At 42.1% G+C, this 13509-nt stretch overlaps 1 protein-coding gene across 1 annotated transcript in view; it reads right to left on the bottom strand.

The window, feature by feature from the left end:
* TRPM4 (transient receptor potential cation channel subfamily M member 4) overlaps positions 1-13509 on the bottom strand; it is a 31562-nt gene that overhangs the window by 15493 nt on the left and 2560 nt on the right. The window contains exons 4-12 of the mRNA XM_063300931.1: positions 13199-13379; positions 11784-11950; positions 11152-11329; positions 10071-10135; positions 9056-9238; positions 8761-8860; positions 5330-5445; positions 3681-4025; positions 2356-2484 (exon numbers count right to left, since the gene is read on the bottom strand). Of these exons, the coding sequence (XP_063157001.1) occupies positions 2356-2484; positions 3681-4025; positions 5330-5445; positions 8761-8860; positions 9056-9238; positions 10071-10135; positions 11152-11329; positions 11784-11950; positions 13199-13379 (1464 nt within the window). The remainder of the gene's footprint in view (positions 1-2355; positions 2485-3680; positions 4026-5329; positions 5446-8760; positions 8861-9055; positions 9239-10070; positions 10136-11151; positions 11330-11783; positions 11951-13198; positions 13380-13509) is intronic.

The following is a 13509-nucleotide window of genomic DNA, read 5'->3' as shown; positions in this document are numbered from 1 at the left end:
GAGAATGGTCAAAGTACCAAAGAAACAGTTGGAGGAACTTGCCCCCGATCCTTTCTTCCTTCAAGAACTTTATCTTTTCTTTAAAGTAAACTACAACAAATGCTCAGAAAGAAAATGATTGTTCAAGTTTGCCTATAATTGCAGACAGGAAACTGGGCAAAAATAACAAAGCAAATACAGCATCAACTGAAATCTGTCACTGCAGTGCCATTAGTCACCAAAACACATTGTTCTTATAGCATCTTCTATTTCTCTGACAATTACAATATGTTTTTGCTTTATCTCCACATGCTTACTGAGCAGCAATTTCAGTTTGGAAAATTATTACTCCTGCCAAACCTCATACATCCTGCTGTGGAACATTTCTGTTAAGGAGCATAGAGAAGATTGGCATGAAGATAAGTCCTTGACTTTCATTCTGAGCATATTCCTCTGCCTTATGCCCTGTCCCATCCACCCCTCTCTCAAGAATGCAACTAGATGAGAAAGCAACAGAGTTGTGTTTATAGCAGACATATTTTAAAAGGGTAACAGCAGCTAAATTAATTCACTGGCAGATAAGGTTTTTCTCTTTTCCTCTGCACCATTTCCTGGATTTGAATTATACCCCTGGACTGCTACTTGATCCCTACATAAACCATTTTAAAAAAAAGCAAGAGAACCAATTAGGGAGTTCCCACTAAATTGGTTTCACTCTTCTATCAGCCATGCTGATCTGGGTCTGGCGGTGCGTTTCGGTGACTCCACAGTGCTGAAAGGCTTGGATCAGCCTTGAGAAGCAAAGCCAATTAGATGGTTTGGCAGCAATTCTTCTGGAGCTGCAGGGCAGGGAGTCTCCCAGTGCTAGAAACATCTACCTCATCTTGCTTTCTGGCTCCTGGATTCCCCCCCTCTCTCCTGTTGCCAAGGTGCCTCATCATTATCCATTCCCATCCATGCCAGTCACTCCAGAGTGGCCTTGCCACTCCACCAGCACAATGACAATTGTGGGTTGGTTTGTTTCCTTGCTTTTCCTCACCACAAAAAGCAAATGTAGCGAGAGAAGAGTGACTGTTATCCCCATGTCTCTCTAGCCACAGCACCCACACGCCCTGTTTATCATCTTTAAATGGCATGTTCCCGTGACATTGATTTGTCTCATCCCCAGCAAACAACAGAAGCAGCTTAAAGTTGTCTTTAGCTGTTCCACTTTTAAAGTAGCACTTCCCCTCTTCTCCTGATATGGTTTTTGCCATGGATGTGATCTAGGATGCTTCATCCACAACATAGTTGATGATGGGGTCAGTGGTTGGGATCTGCTCAGCTCCTATTGGCTACTAGGCTGCTGCTAGCATGATTCTCCCCTCTAGTCACGGGGCACTACTCTCCACGGCCATTTTGGCTTGGGCTGCTGGAGATACCAGACACCCAACTTTCACAGAGGATTCTGCCCCTAATGCTTGCCTGCTGCTCCTCAAAGTGCTTGTGAAGTCTTACATGGGCTCTTTGTATGCAACGGGTTTAGCTTTTTTTGAAAGAGCACTAGACCGGTTTCTAGTAGTCCTGCACTGCGTAAGAAAGTCAATTTAAATTGGAATGGGAGCTGGGTTCTGCTAGCTGTGTGTTGCTGTCGCCAATAAGTGCGTTAACATATTTTCTGCTGCTTCTGTACTGCTCCGCTGTCCCTGTTAAGCAAGCTCACAAGTCGCAGGTGCAGGAGACAGACACGACGTGATGAGGGAGAGAACCTGATCAGATACATTGTAAGAGCTTCCTCTTGCTTCATCTCATGCTCTTCTTCCATATCTGCAACCTGCCAGCCAGGCTATATTTAGACATGAGTTTAGTGCTCTTTTAAAAGAGAGCTAAACTCATGCTTAGAAATAGGCTAATTTACAGCTTACAGGCATGGTGTGCCCATATTTCATGTTAATCAGGCAACTTGACAGTTGACCAAACTTGGCATCCAAAGCACCTGCCTACGCTCATAATCTCACCTACCTTACGTTAAAGAGAGCCATAGGTGCTGCTTGATGGGATGTGAAACAAAGCCAGGGGGATCCATCAATTACTTTCCTTAACTTGTCTTGAATTAAAATTGTAAGGACAGCCCTGATCTCATTACTTAGGCAAAATAGGGCTCAGCCATCAGGAAAGCATAATTTATGCCAGCACATTTTTCTGCCAACTTGAAGCAAGAAAGTACTTTCTTGTGCTGATTTACTGTAAGGGCACCCAGGCAATCAGGTTCTGGGGTACCAGAGGAATTCATAACAGTCATCTCATTTTCCTTTCTATGCATTTGCAATATAATGTTTCTAGCTCTGTAGAATACATTGCCTAATGTTATTGCTAGATTCCTATCAAAATACAGACCATTTCCCAGAAATAAATTGCCATCTCTTTTCGATTCAGCAACACCGCCCAGATAAATAGATCGGTCCATGGATCTGGTGAAAACTCATTTTGGTACGTGGAATCTCCATTGGGTAATAATCCCTTTTTCTAGGCAGAGAAAGCAGTTTGATCAACATGAGAAAGAGAATATTCACAGACACACATTCTTGGCTTGGCTTGGTTTCATAAACTAATCAAAATTCATTATCAAAATCAGAACAAAAACTTAATCCAATTTTTAGCCTCAGCAACATCCCAAATACCTGAGATTTTGCTGTGGAATTTAATATGCTCCAAACTTCTCGAGTCCTAAAGCCATTTTTAAAACATTCCTGCTTCTTTCCAAAACATTTCCCCACAGTGAAACTGGAAACTTGATTTTAAATATTCACAAAATCTGATAGTAAGAATCTGTTTCAGCTGCAGCTAGCATTGTATATTATATAGCCCTGAACTTCCACTATTATTAAAGATAAGATTATGCAATAGATCGATTTTTTGTATGTTTTAAATCAATCATTAGTTTATCAAAACCTGCAGCAATTATTTGAAATAATAATGCAGCAACAAAGAAGTGATCTTGGAAACAATGCATGCCATTTAAATTCAAAGTGTTAAATGCATCTCCAATGCAACCACAGTAAGCCAGCCTTTTTTAGGAGTATTTTCATCCTTTTGCTGATAGGAAGAATGTTATGGGAAGGAAGTCAACTGGAGAGAGGGATTCAGCTTTCCTCAGTCTGCCTTGAAAAGGCCAATTTTAGCTGTTTTAAACTCTTTTTCAGCAATACACGGCTAGGCAAGACCAAACCCATCAGCAGGCTAGAGAGAAGACAACCAGGCACCCTGGATTAAGATCACAGGGCTAAAAACGTGGAAATATTTCCTGGAGTTGCCACTTAGGGAACCACAGGGGTTCCTTTCCCATTTTTAAAACTCATTGTATTCAAAATGCTATCCTCTCCTAAAGAGAAAGAGGCTTAAAGCATCAACTATACGAGAAGCATATTTATTTAGTTTATCTCCCATTTTCCCTCTGAGAACTCAAGTTGAGCGGGGTGCAATCTCTCCATGTGTTATCCCCACAACAACAACCCTGTGAGATAAGTTGGGATGAGAGAGAGGACAACTAGTGAGCTCCACGGTTGAACAGAGTTGTGAATCTAGGTCTTCCTAGTCTTCAGTCCAATATCTTAACAAGTACACTACCCTGGCTTACATGTTTCCTAGTTCTCAAAGCATCCTACTTGTCCTTGTGTACTCCCTACCTAATCAAATTTACACAGCTGAATGTCACTACTTACACCTGCCCCTCTGTGGCCAGTAGGGTATAGTCCTACATAAAAAGGAGCACAGACATCCCCTAGTAGCTCATGCAGGATAACAGCCACATGAGACAAATGACAATCAGGCAGAGATGGTTCCAGCAGCAAGTCTTCAGAAAGTGTGGACGGCTCAGGGCCTGTCCCTTGGCATCGCTCCAAAAGCTGGTGCAGCAGTGAGACCTTGGGGGACCCAGCATACAGGTGTTCCAGCTTTCCCCATGTCAGGAACTGTCCAACATCCAAGCCGTTCTCCACAAAGAGGCGCACCAATTCAGGTCGATTACCTAGCAAGGCATCATGCATTGGCTTCTCCAGCAGGTTGGGCTGCAAGAAATGGCAGAAGAAGAATAAAATATTTACATCTCTGGAGAATAGCTGATGGGAACTACTTAGTGATCAAGGCTGGGCCCTCCATTAGATAAAGTATGGCAACGGCAGCTTGCAGGGGTATGGGTACAACAAGTTATTCTTCCATGAATCCGTGGCTGCTCTCTTCTGTTGGAGGACAATGCTACATATCACAACACACAGTAGGCTGTTGCCTCAGCTGTGGTGGAGGACATTATTCTGTTACCCGGACTGAGATAAGTTCAGCCAGTTTCTGTTTATGGATACCATCTCATCCTTCACCTTTAGGCAGCAACATTTCTTGAGCCAGCCCTGTTGATCCTCGGCAATGTGTGATTCTGAAAGTCAGTAAGTCTTTCAACAGAGCAGTCATCACACTTCGACTATCCTGGAAAGGATTTGGGGTGAACAATGGCCATGCTCTGCCTCTCAAATAAAGGATTCACCTTGTACTGTATTGCCCAACTTCTCATCTCCATATTCTGCTCCCTCCCAAACAGTTTGTGGCTAGTCTTCAACTCATCTCCTTCTTCCTCCTAACTCAATATAGCTTCATCACCCCACATGAGTTTGGGAAAGAATCCAAGGATCCCTGCAGCAGAATGGGCAGACACTCCCAAATGCAGCAGCAGCAGCAGCTTACCACATGGCAGAATTTAGTGAAGGAAGAAATCATTATGTCTGAAATCTAAAATGATTTAATGGCACCACTGCACTTAAAATGATTGTCTTGCAAGTATGGACATTGTAAGAGGAGAGCCATGTTACACTACACTACTAGCCCCAGATCAGGAGAAGTCTGGTTGCACCTATCTAGACTCTCATGTTTTATTTAAAGGCATAAACTTTTTGTGAGCTACAGGCTACCAGCTCATGAAAGCTTATGTCTTTTAATATAATTTGTGAACTGGAGAAAGTGCTACCGGACTCCTCCTGGTTTTCTGCAAGTATAGGAAATTCTGTTTAAAAATGGAGTAAACTCTTCATGAGCACTAAAACTATTTCTGAGCAGGCCTGGTGTGCATTGTCCTGAGCTATGCATTCCTTCTGCACCTTCCACAATCAAACAACCCCCATATGCAGGCAACTGCTCAACCCACATGCTATTTTGAGGTCATGAAAGCCAGAGTCCAACACATATGGAGGGCACAAGATAGGGAAAGGCTGTTTGTGTACCTAAAACAACTTAATTCAAGGCTGTTATTTTCTATTCCACATTCCTCATGCTTTTTGTATGTCCCAGTAGAGGATTAAAAGCTAGAACAAATCTGCCAACTCACCTCCCAGAGAATGTCCCCACGGAACAATTCTGTGCCGGCAATGTCCACCCGATTCCAGGCCACAGCCAGACGTAGCTCATCCAGATAACAGGTGGCCTTGCTTGACCGCTTACAAGCTGCCAGGAGGAGAGACGAAGAGACTCCCATGGGTATAATTGTCATTGTGTGTATGTGTGTATATAATTGGAAGTTTTAACATCAGTAATAAGAACTAATACAAACTAAAACAGAACAGAGAAAAGGAAAAGGAAATAAATAAATAAAAGGAAAAGCTAAAAGTGCAATAAGAAAAAAGGTAGAAGAAAGTAGAAGAAAAAGATATTAAAAAAAGATATAAAGATACAAGGAAGTGGCTTCCGATCTTCTTCATAGCAGTTATAAGTGTAATTATATTTTAACCTCTCTCTCTAATGTTACATCATGATTCTCTTCTTTCTATAATCTATCCTGTCTGATCATCAAAACCATAAATTGCAAGGTCATTTTTCTTCATTTTTACGCAACAAGTCCATAAGGGGTAATTGTCATTGTTCGTAGTTCTGCTCTAATTTAAATGTCAGTTATTTTTCTGCCTGGCTCACTATTGATAAAACAGTGTCTGTACTTTCAAGGCAGTTTTTGTAATGTCTATATCTTCGACAAGAAACAGGTAGGAATGGGTGCCTGTATCTGATGTAACCTATGCATGACATCACCTCCAAGGTTTTCTTCCTTGTATTGCTAGTGCCTTCTCTAAGTCTCCCACTGACAAAGGTGTGTCATATCTAGTCACTGTCTAGTCACTTGTGAACTGTCTAGCTGAGCTACTTTCCTTATCCCAGGATCTTCTAGAAGTTTTGGGACTGCAGCTCCTAGAATTCCTAATAGGCTGACCAGGATGGCTGATTGCTTGGTACACGTGAGACAAATTACAAATAGCTTATCAATTAACAATCACAATGGGTTAAAAACCCATTGCGTTTGTGGAGACCTTGCAAAACAGCTTGAAACCTTCAAAAGGTTTCAAGGGATTCAAAAGGAAATTAATTAACAGTCGCAATGTGTTAAAAACCCATGTTTGCTGAGACCTTCCAAAATTGATAAACTACTCTTAATCTGTCTCACATGTACCCAGATTACAAGTATCTTATCAATTAACAATCGCAATGTGTTAAAAACCCGTTGTGTTTGTTGAGACCTTGCAAAATAGCTTGAAACCTTTTGATGTATATGAGTTTAGCAACCTCTCACTCAGTGGTGCTGTTTAAGTCTTGTTTTTCCAAGATGGTCACTCTGAGGTCTGCAGTAGACTGTCCTGGAGGTGGGGTGGGGGTTAAAATGCACTTTATCCTTGTTTTGAATCCTGATGTCAAACTTGTGTCCATTAATTATTTTGCACAAAGTTTGTTCTGTTTGTCCTATGTAGAATCCAGAGGGGCATTAAAGAAAGAGAAGGTGCCTCTAATTTTGTGTATGATATTGTGCGGGCCTGTGATGGTGCTCTTGATGTACAGTAGGTATGGGAGCAAAGTAGACATCTGGGTTTGTTGCAGTCTGGTTCCCATCATTATCCTGTTTTATCTTGTTGTTTATGGGAATCTGCTTCAGTTGGTTGGCTGTATACAAGTATGGGCCTGTCACCCATATTTGCCTAAGAAGATGCAGTATCATTGTCCAGTATGGGCTGTAGTATATTAATAATGTGTGTTAGTGGTTTGAGCTATGAGTTGTAGATGACAAACCAGTGATATTCTGTTGTCCTCTTTTTGTGGTCTGTCTTTTAATAGGTTCTCCCTGGGAACTGATGTGGCTCTGTTGATTTGTCTGTTGATCTTGTTGGCTGTTATTCAGTCTCCTGAATGCCTGGTTTAATTCTGTCAGTTGTGTATCTCTGTCAAGTGTGTCAGAACAAATCTGTTTGAAGCAAAGAGCTTGGCTATAGATGATAGATTTGGTGGTGTGTTCTGTGTGGAAGCCGGAAGCATGTAGATGTACATGGCAATCTGTAGGTTTCCTATATTATGTGGTGTTACATGTCCAGTTTGTAGCTTCACTATGATATCAAGAAAGTGTTGCCTGCTTGTTTTGTAGATAGGTTGAAGCTAAGGTTGGTGAGGTGGAAGTTGTGGAAGCCATGATAGAATTTTATGACAGGCTGATTTCCATGGGTCCAGATGATGTTATCTCATCAATTAACCTCAAGTAAAGGAGGGGCTTCATGAGTGGGAGCTGAGAAAGGTGTGTTCTAAGTCAGCCATGATGTTGGCATATTGAGGAGCCATGCATGTATTCATGGCTGTGCTACTGATTTGCAGATACATGTTACTGTCGAAGTAGCAATATATGGTGGCTACAATGGTGTTCTTAGGGAGATTGCCTATGGAGTCCAGTCTTCTTAGGAAGTCTGTGGTGTCTCTTATATAGCTGGGAGTGGCAATTCTGGGAACCACATTTTAGTGAATCCAGCAGACACCCTTTGGGGAAAAGGCATAGCTCAAAAACCCCATGTCCTAATGTTCCATATAATGTTAACTTCCATTATATTAAAATATAAAAGGCATGATTACTGTTTCTCTGGATCCTAAAAAAGCATAACTGATTGGAACTGAGTTTATTTATTTAAAAGGGGGCTGATCAGATTTTTTTTTTTACTGAAGCCCCCAAATCCACCCAATTCTGCCATATGCCAGGTAGTATCTGGAGGTGGGTGTGGTGACATTCCTTTAAAGTTAAGAAACAGGATGCTTCTGGGCATATGCTCAGCTTAGAAACTAGCTTCATGCCAGAACAAAGTACACAGAATGAAGCTCACCATCATTCTCCCTGATCTAAAATCAGAAGGAGTAGCACCTTATCTGACTAGCAAATCTTATTAAAAGGCATAAGTTTTTGTGGGCTGCACACAAAAGCTTAGGTCTTTTAATAAAATGTGTTAGTTGGAGAGGGTACTACCAGACTCCTCCTGATTTTGTGTCACCTTATGGCTCTCCTCCTACAGTGTCTCTCTGATTTAAAAGATTTATAGCTTGCTTTTCTCTTTAAATATCTAAAATGTTACTTACTACATTATGTTTTTATTTATAACTGATGATGGCATTTTATAAAGTGTCTTAATAGGATCTGAATCCTGAAATATGGGACTAACACCATTTGGCACTATGGCTCTTGGGTGTGTTAGGATAACGTACTACACACACACATACACACACACACACACAACACGCACAAGTAGAGCCATGTTTTGTATGAGTTCAGTTATCCAACAAGATCCCAGGGATAAGACTGCTGGTGATTTTCCAAGATTGTGGCATTTACTGTAATCTCTTTTTCAATTCCAATTTAATCTAATGGTGTCCACAGCACCATATGCGATTGCATATTTGTGCCCATTGCCCCTCACATGAAAAAGCTGCCAATCTTTGAATCAGGGATGTAAGTGCTAAGCTAGTTACCTTTCACTAGAGCTTTGAGCAGGACAGTCTCAAACTCTTCCAAACCCTCTTGGTCTGAATAGACAGTCACCAATTCTCTCAGATTCCCAATTCTTTCCACCTAGTAAGAGGACAAGTAGAGAGGTCAGTGGAAATATCTTGGAAAAGAGAGAGAGAGATTCCCAAGTGCCCTTGGACTTAGGAGTGTTGAAAGTTCCTATAGAACAGGAAGAAATAGGAATGCATTCCAACAGCTCTGAGTGATATAAAGAGAAAGGACAAATGGAAAGTAAAGTGGTTGCATTCTAGGTCCTACCTGCTTGGCCAGCACCTCCAAGTCATTGTCTGGGAACTTTCCCTGCATTTTCTTCACTGCCAGAGTTTTCAGAGACTCCCCAGGTTGTGTCTCTTCCAGCAACTCAGCCAAGCAGTCCGCTGCTCCCCCAGATCCGGCTAAGAGGAGACAGGGAATGGAGGCATGCACAGCCTCCGATACACGCTGGGGAAGTGAACAAGGCTAGTGTGAGCAGATGTGTGCTTCAGGAAGGAGCTACAAAGCCAGCCTTCCCTGATCCAATGCCTCATCTCCTCCTATCATCCCCAACCAGCCTCATCATCCCCAACCATTCCTCATAGTCTTCCTCTTTGACCTCTGAATTTTTATTTGTTCATGTCTGATCAGGTCCACTGCTGTTCTCATCTCCCGTAATCTCAGATCTTTAACTCTCTCCTCTTGTTTTTTCCCTCCTGCCTATCTTTACAAATTCAAAAACTGGATATATTTTCCCCCTCACACTTTCTTCCATAAGGAGAATTGTTCACTGTCTCACATTTCATGACCCCTCTCTCCATCTCTTGCTTTGTTTCCAGCATGCCCTGCCTGTTTTCTGTTGCCAGAATCTTTCCCTCCTCTTCATTTCTTTGACCACAAATAAATTGTATCAAAGCTTTTACACATTTCCTTCCATATTTCATGTTCTACGCACAAGAAGACTAAACTTTCCATCTTGGTCTATTTGTTTCTTCAGTTCTGTGTTTCCCCTTTGTCCTCCTAAGCCCAGAATAGAATTAGGTAATTGAGACTCTGGACTTAATGATCTTATTGGTGTTTTCTTTTTAAATGAATATCTGTCATCTATCTATCTGCAAATAATTTTATGGAGCCACTCTTCCACTGGAAAAAGAGGGCACATTTCTTCACGTCCAAATGTGGCAACTTAGCTCTATTCTCTTTGGAGTGGAACTACAGGCCATTTCCCTAAAGTCTGATTATGAAACTGTTTCTGTTCAAGGCCCCTTCATCTTCTTCCACAAGACTCCGGTCCCTTTACCTGGAACATGGCTGAGTCCCCACCGATGAGCAGCAACAACACAGGAATCTCAATGCTCCCTTCACCTACGGGGTAGGGGAATGGCAAGCAAGATGCAGAAAAATTAGGCAAGGGAACAGAGGCCCAAGAAAACCAAGTCCTAGTAAAATGATGTGAGAGTACCAACTGCAAACATTTTCTGAGATTACTCTAGGAAGAAAATAAGGTCAAGATAATGATCCCCTCAAACTAAGTTAAATCCTGATGATGACATAGATGCATCATATTGTTTTCTTGGCCACAGTAGGAAAGTAGTTTGTCAGTGCTTTCTACTGGGGTGTTTTTTCCTACTTATCAGTCTTGCCTACAGCTGTGGGATTTCTTAGTGGCTTCCCATGCAAGTATTATCCAGGATCAAACCTGCCTAGCTTTTCAAGATCAGAAGAAAAGAAATTTCTATGGAAAAGAAATTTCTATGAAAAAGGTTGACCAGGGGCATAAAGATATAACAAAGCAATCCACAGAATTCTGAGTAAATATGGATTAACCAATGCAGCCCTCTGACTGGGATCCAGTTTGGGAGTAATTAACACAAATAGTTATGTGCAAAGGGTCTGTAAAGATGCCAGAGCATTGTATTTGTTAAAGAATCAGAGGAAACAGGATCCTTGGATCAAAAGAAGAGATAAACTGTTATTGTAGACACAGTGGAGACAACAAGGGGATTAGAGTCAGGGACTTACAAAACAGGAGGGGCTTCTTCCCATGGAGTAAAGATGCAGAAATGAAGGAAATGGAATCAGAAGACAGCATAAAAATTGTGAGTGTGGATGGACCCCCACCCCCACCCCCAGGCAGACACCCCTGAACATAGGGCTTATATCTCACCCTGGGAAAGCTAGGCCTTTGGCCTCATTTCTAGGGATGTAGAACAGACTGCAGTTCTCATATTCTTTGGGTTTAGCTATCTACGGATTAGAGAAGCTGAAGTCTGACACATCTGGAGGTAGAGAAATACTATTAGACAGTCTGTTGCAGTAAGCTTGATAAACAGGGTCACATCCTGTTCCATGTTCCTGTCTACATGGAAGAAGTTCCTCACCACCAGCTCCCACTTTCTGCTGGGCAATATAGCGTTCCAAACGGGCACGGAAGGCAGCCTCTCCACTCGCTCTGCCCAGCGTCCCATCGTCCACCAAGAAGAAGGCAGAATGATTGGCATCTAGAGGGCAGAAAGGACTCACAGGGTTTGTCCGGGGGTAACGTGCTGGGAAGGAACCCTTCAGGAGGAGAAAATAAGCAAATGAATCAAACAAGGATAAAGATGGGCATTATTGTGTTTTGTCACCTTGAGCTAAACCAGGAACTCAACTTTTGGGAGGTCAAGAATTAAGTGGCATCATGGAAGATACAGGGCATACAGTGCAACGAAAAAGAAATGGGCAAAGCCAGCACTAAAGTTGAGTTGAATTGAAATAGTTAATTGAATTAGTTTAATCAAATCAGTTAAATACAATTAATATAGCTCACTCTGCATGTATTATTTTCCCATTTCTGATATTAAAAATGATTCTCTAATGCAACTTGGGTGGGGGCTCTTATGGAGCACATCTATGGCTTTCAGGGGACGCCTACATCCCTGAGACCTCAATCACCCCAATCTGTAACCTTTAAGTCCCAGACTTAACCCATCATCTCTGTTTCTTAGCCCTTCCCTTCCCCAGCCCCTCCTACCTTGGGGTTCACAAGACAATGGTGCTGCTCAACGATACCCCATGGAGCAATGCCCATCGCTACAACTCGAGTGCTGGGGTTGGTACTGGCCATTGCGTGGTCCCTCACCGCTTCCCCCACATATCGGCCCACACCGGCTTGGAGACCACTTGTCATAATCCAGGCACCTATGTAGGAGCAATAAATATAGGTAGGAGCTACATAAATGTATTGGCTATTCACAATACAGTATTTTAATTGTTGTGAAATCATATAAATGTTGAATAGAAGTTAAATAAATTAGGTATTATTCAATCTTTTAAGATACTGTACTTTCCAGGCCTGATATTGAAAATTCAAGCCAAGCCATGGGTGACCACAAGGCAGTTAAAAAAGTCAAGATGGAAACCGTGACCATGCAATCAAAGTCTTTTACCCCCCCGTGGACACCCTGGGCCAAGCTATCAGAATTCTGCCTGAAAATTTCCCTTACCACCATCACTCACATGAGACCTGTTATAATGGCTCACGTGACTGAGAAATGGCTGTACATGCCTATTGAACAAAGTGCAATCATAGTACATGTAAATAAACTCTTATCTCAAAAAGGTACCTATTAAAGGATCAATCAGGTTAGAACCAGCCTTGTCAGCATCCACTCATCCATAGAGCCTACATTACCCTTTCAAATACGATTGCTGTTACACACCCAGAAACAGCACTGTTAGGCACAGTCAGCATTTTAAAAAAGCCACCCTCAAGGAAGGGACAATTTGTCCACGCGAGTGTCCTCCCTGCTCAGTAAGCATACTATCCCTCCACACCTTCCTTTACTCGTGCAATAGTAAAGTATCACAAAAATCTTGTTCAAATGCACGCAGTTTGCCAGACATGGAACAAAGGATTTCGTATTTTTTCCTGCATACCTCGTTAGCAAAAGTGGCTGGATTAGGCAGACATAATCACCACCCACCAAAGTGAAGACTTTTGTTACCAGCAGTGTATGGATTCTGTGTACCAGTGTTTTTCAACCATATCCACTTTAAGATGGGTGGACTTCAGCTCCCAGAATTCCCCAGCCAAGATTGAAAATACACTAATATAAAACATGCCAGATCTTCCTATTCTTTAATATTCAAGAACCCTAAACTAAGAAGCATATTTATTTAGGTTTACCTAGTTGCTATATAACATGCACCTGGAGCTTTTAATTAATTTTACATCCCAAGGAAGCCTCGCTTTACCTATCTGCTCCATTTCTCCGAGAGCAGAGTGAACTCTTATTCCAGCAAACCTGATTGTCATTATTCTGATGTATCCCATATCACATTAACTGTTGGTTCCCCAGCCTTCCCTTCAAAACATTTGTCCCCTTGTCCTGCAGTGATGTTTTAAAACAGTTGCTAGAATTAAAGCCAAGCACAGGATGAGCTTACCTGTGCTCTGAGCTGCTTTAACCAGCCCCTTTCTCAGCACATCTTTGAGCCAGGCCCTTACATGCCCCTCGCCTTCACCTCCCACCACTGACACCACCAAGTTGGGATGCGGGATTTTCCAGTGGTGCGTTACTAGAACATAGGCATTTGCAGGATCAGATGAGTCAGAGAGGCGAATGAACTGCAAGGGAGAGAAAAGGGTTAGACTGAAGACCAGAAACCCTGGTTGATAGCTTGGTCCAGGGCCATCCCTGCTTTGTCATCCTTCAGGCATGTTACTCTCTGGATTCGTCTTGTCTTCTTTCTTCCCA

Source organism: Candoia aspera, chromosome 4 (assembly GCF_035149785.1).
Source record: "Candoia aspera isolate rCanAsp1 chromosome 4, rCanAsp1.hap2, whole genome shotgun sequence".
Lineage (NCBI taxonomy): Eukaryota > Metazoa > Chordata > Lepidosauria > Squamata > Boidae > Candoia > Candoia aspera.
Note: the sequence above shows the minus strand (reverse complement) of the source record. Positions and strands in the feature narration are given on the sequence as shown.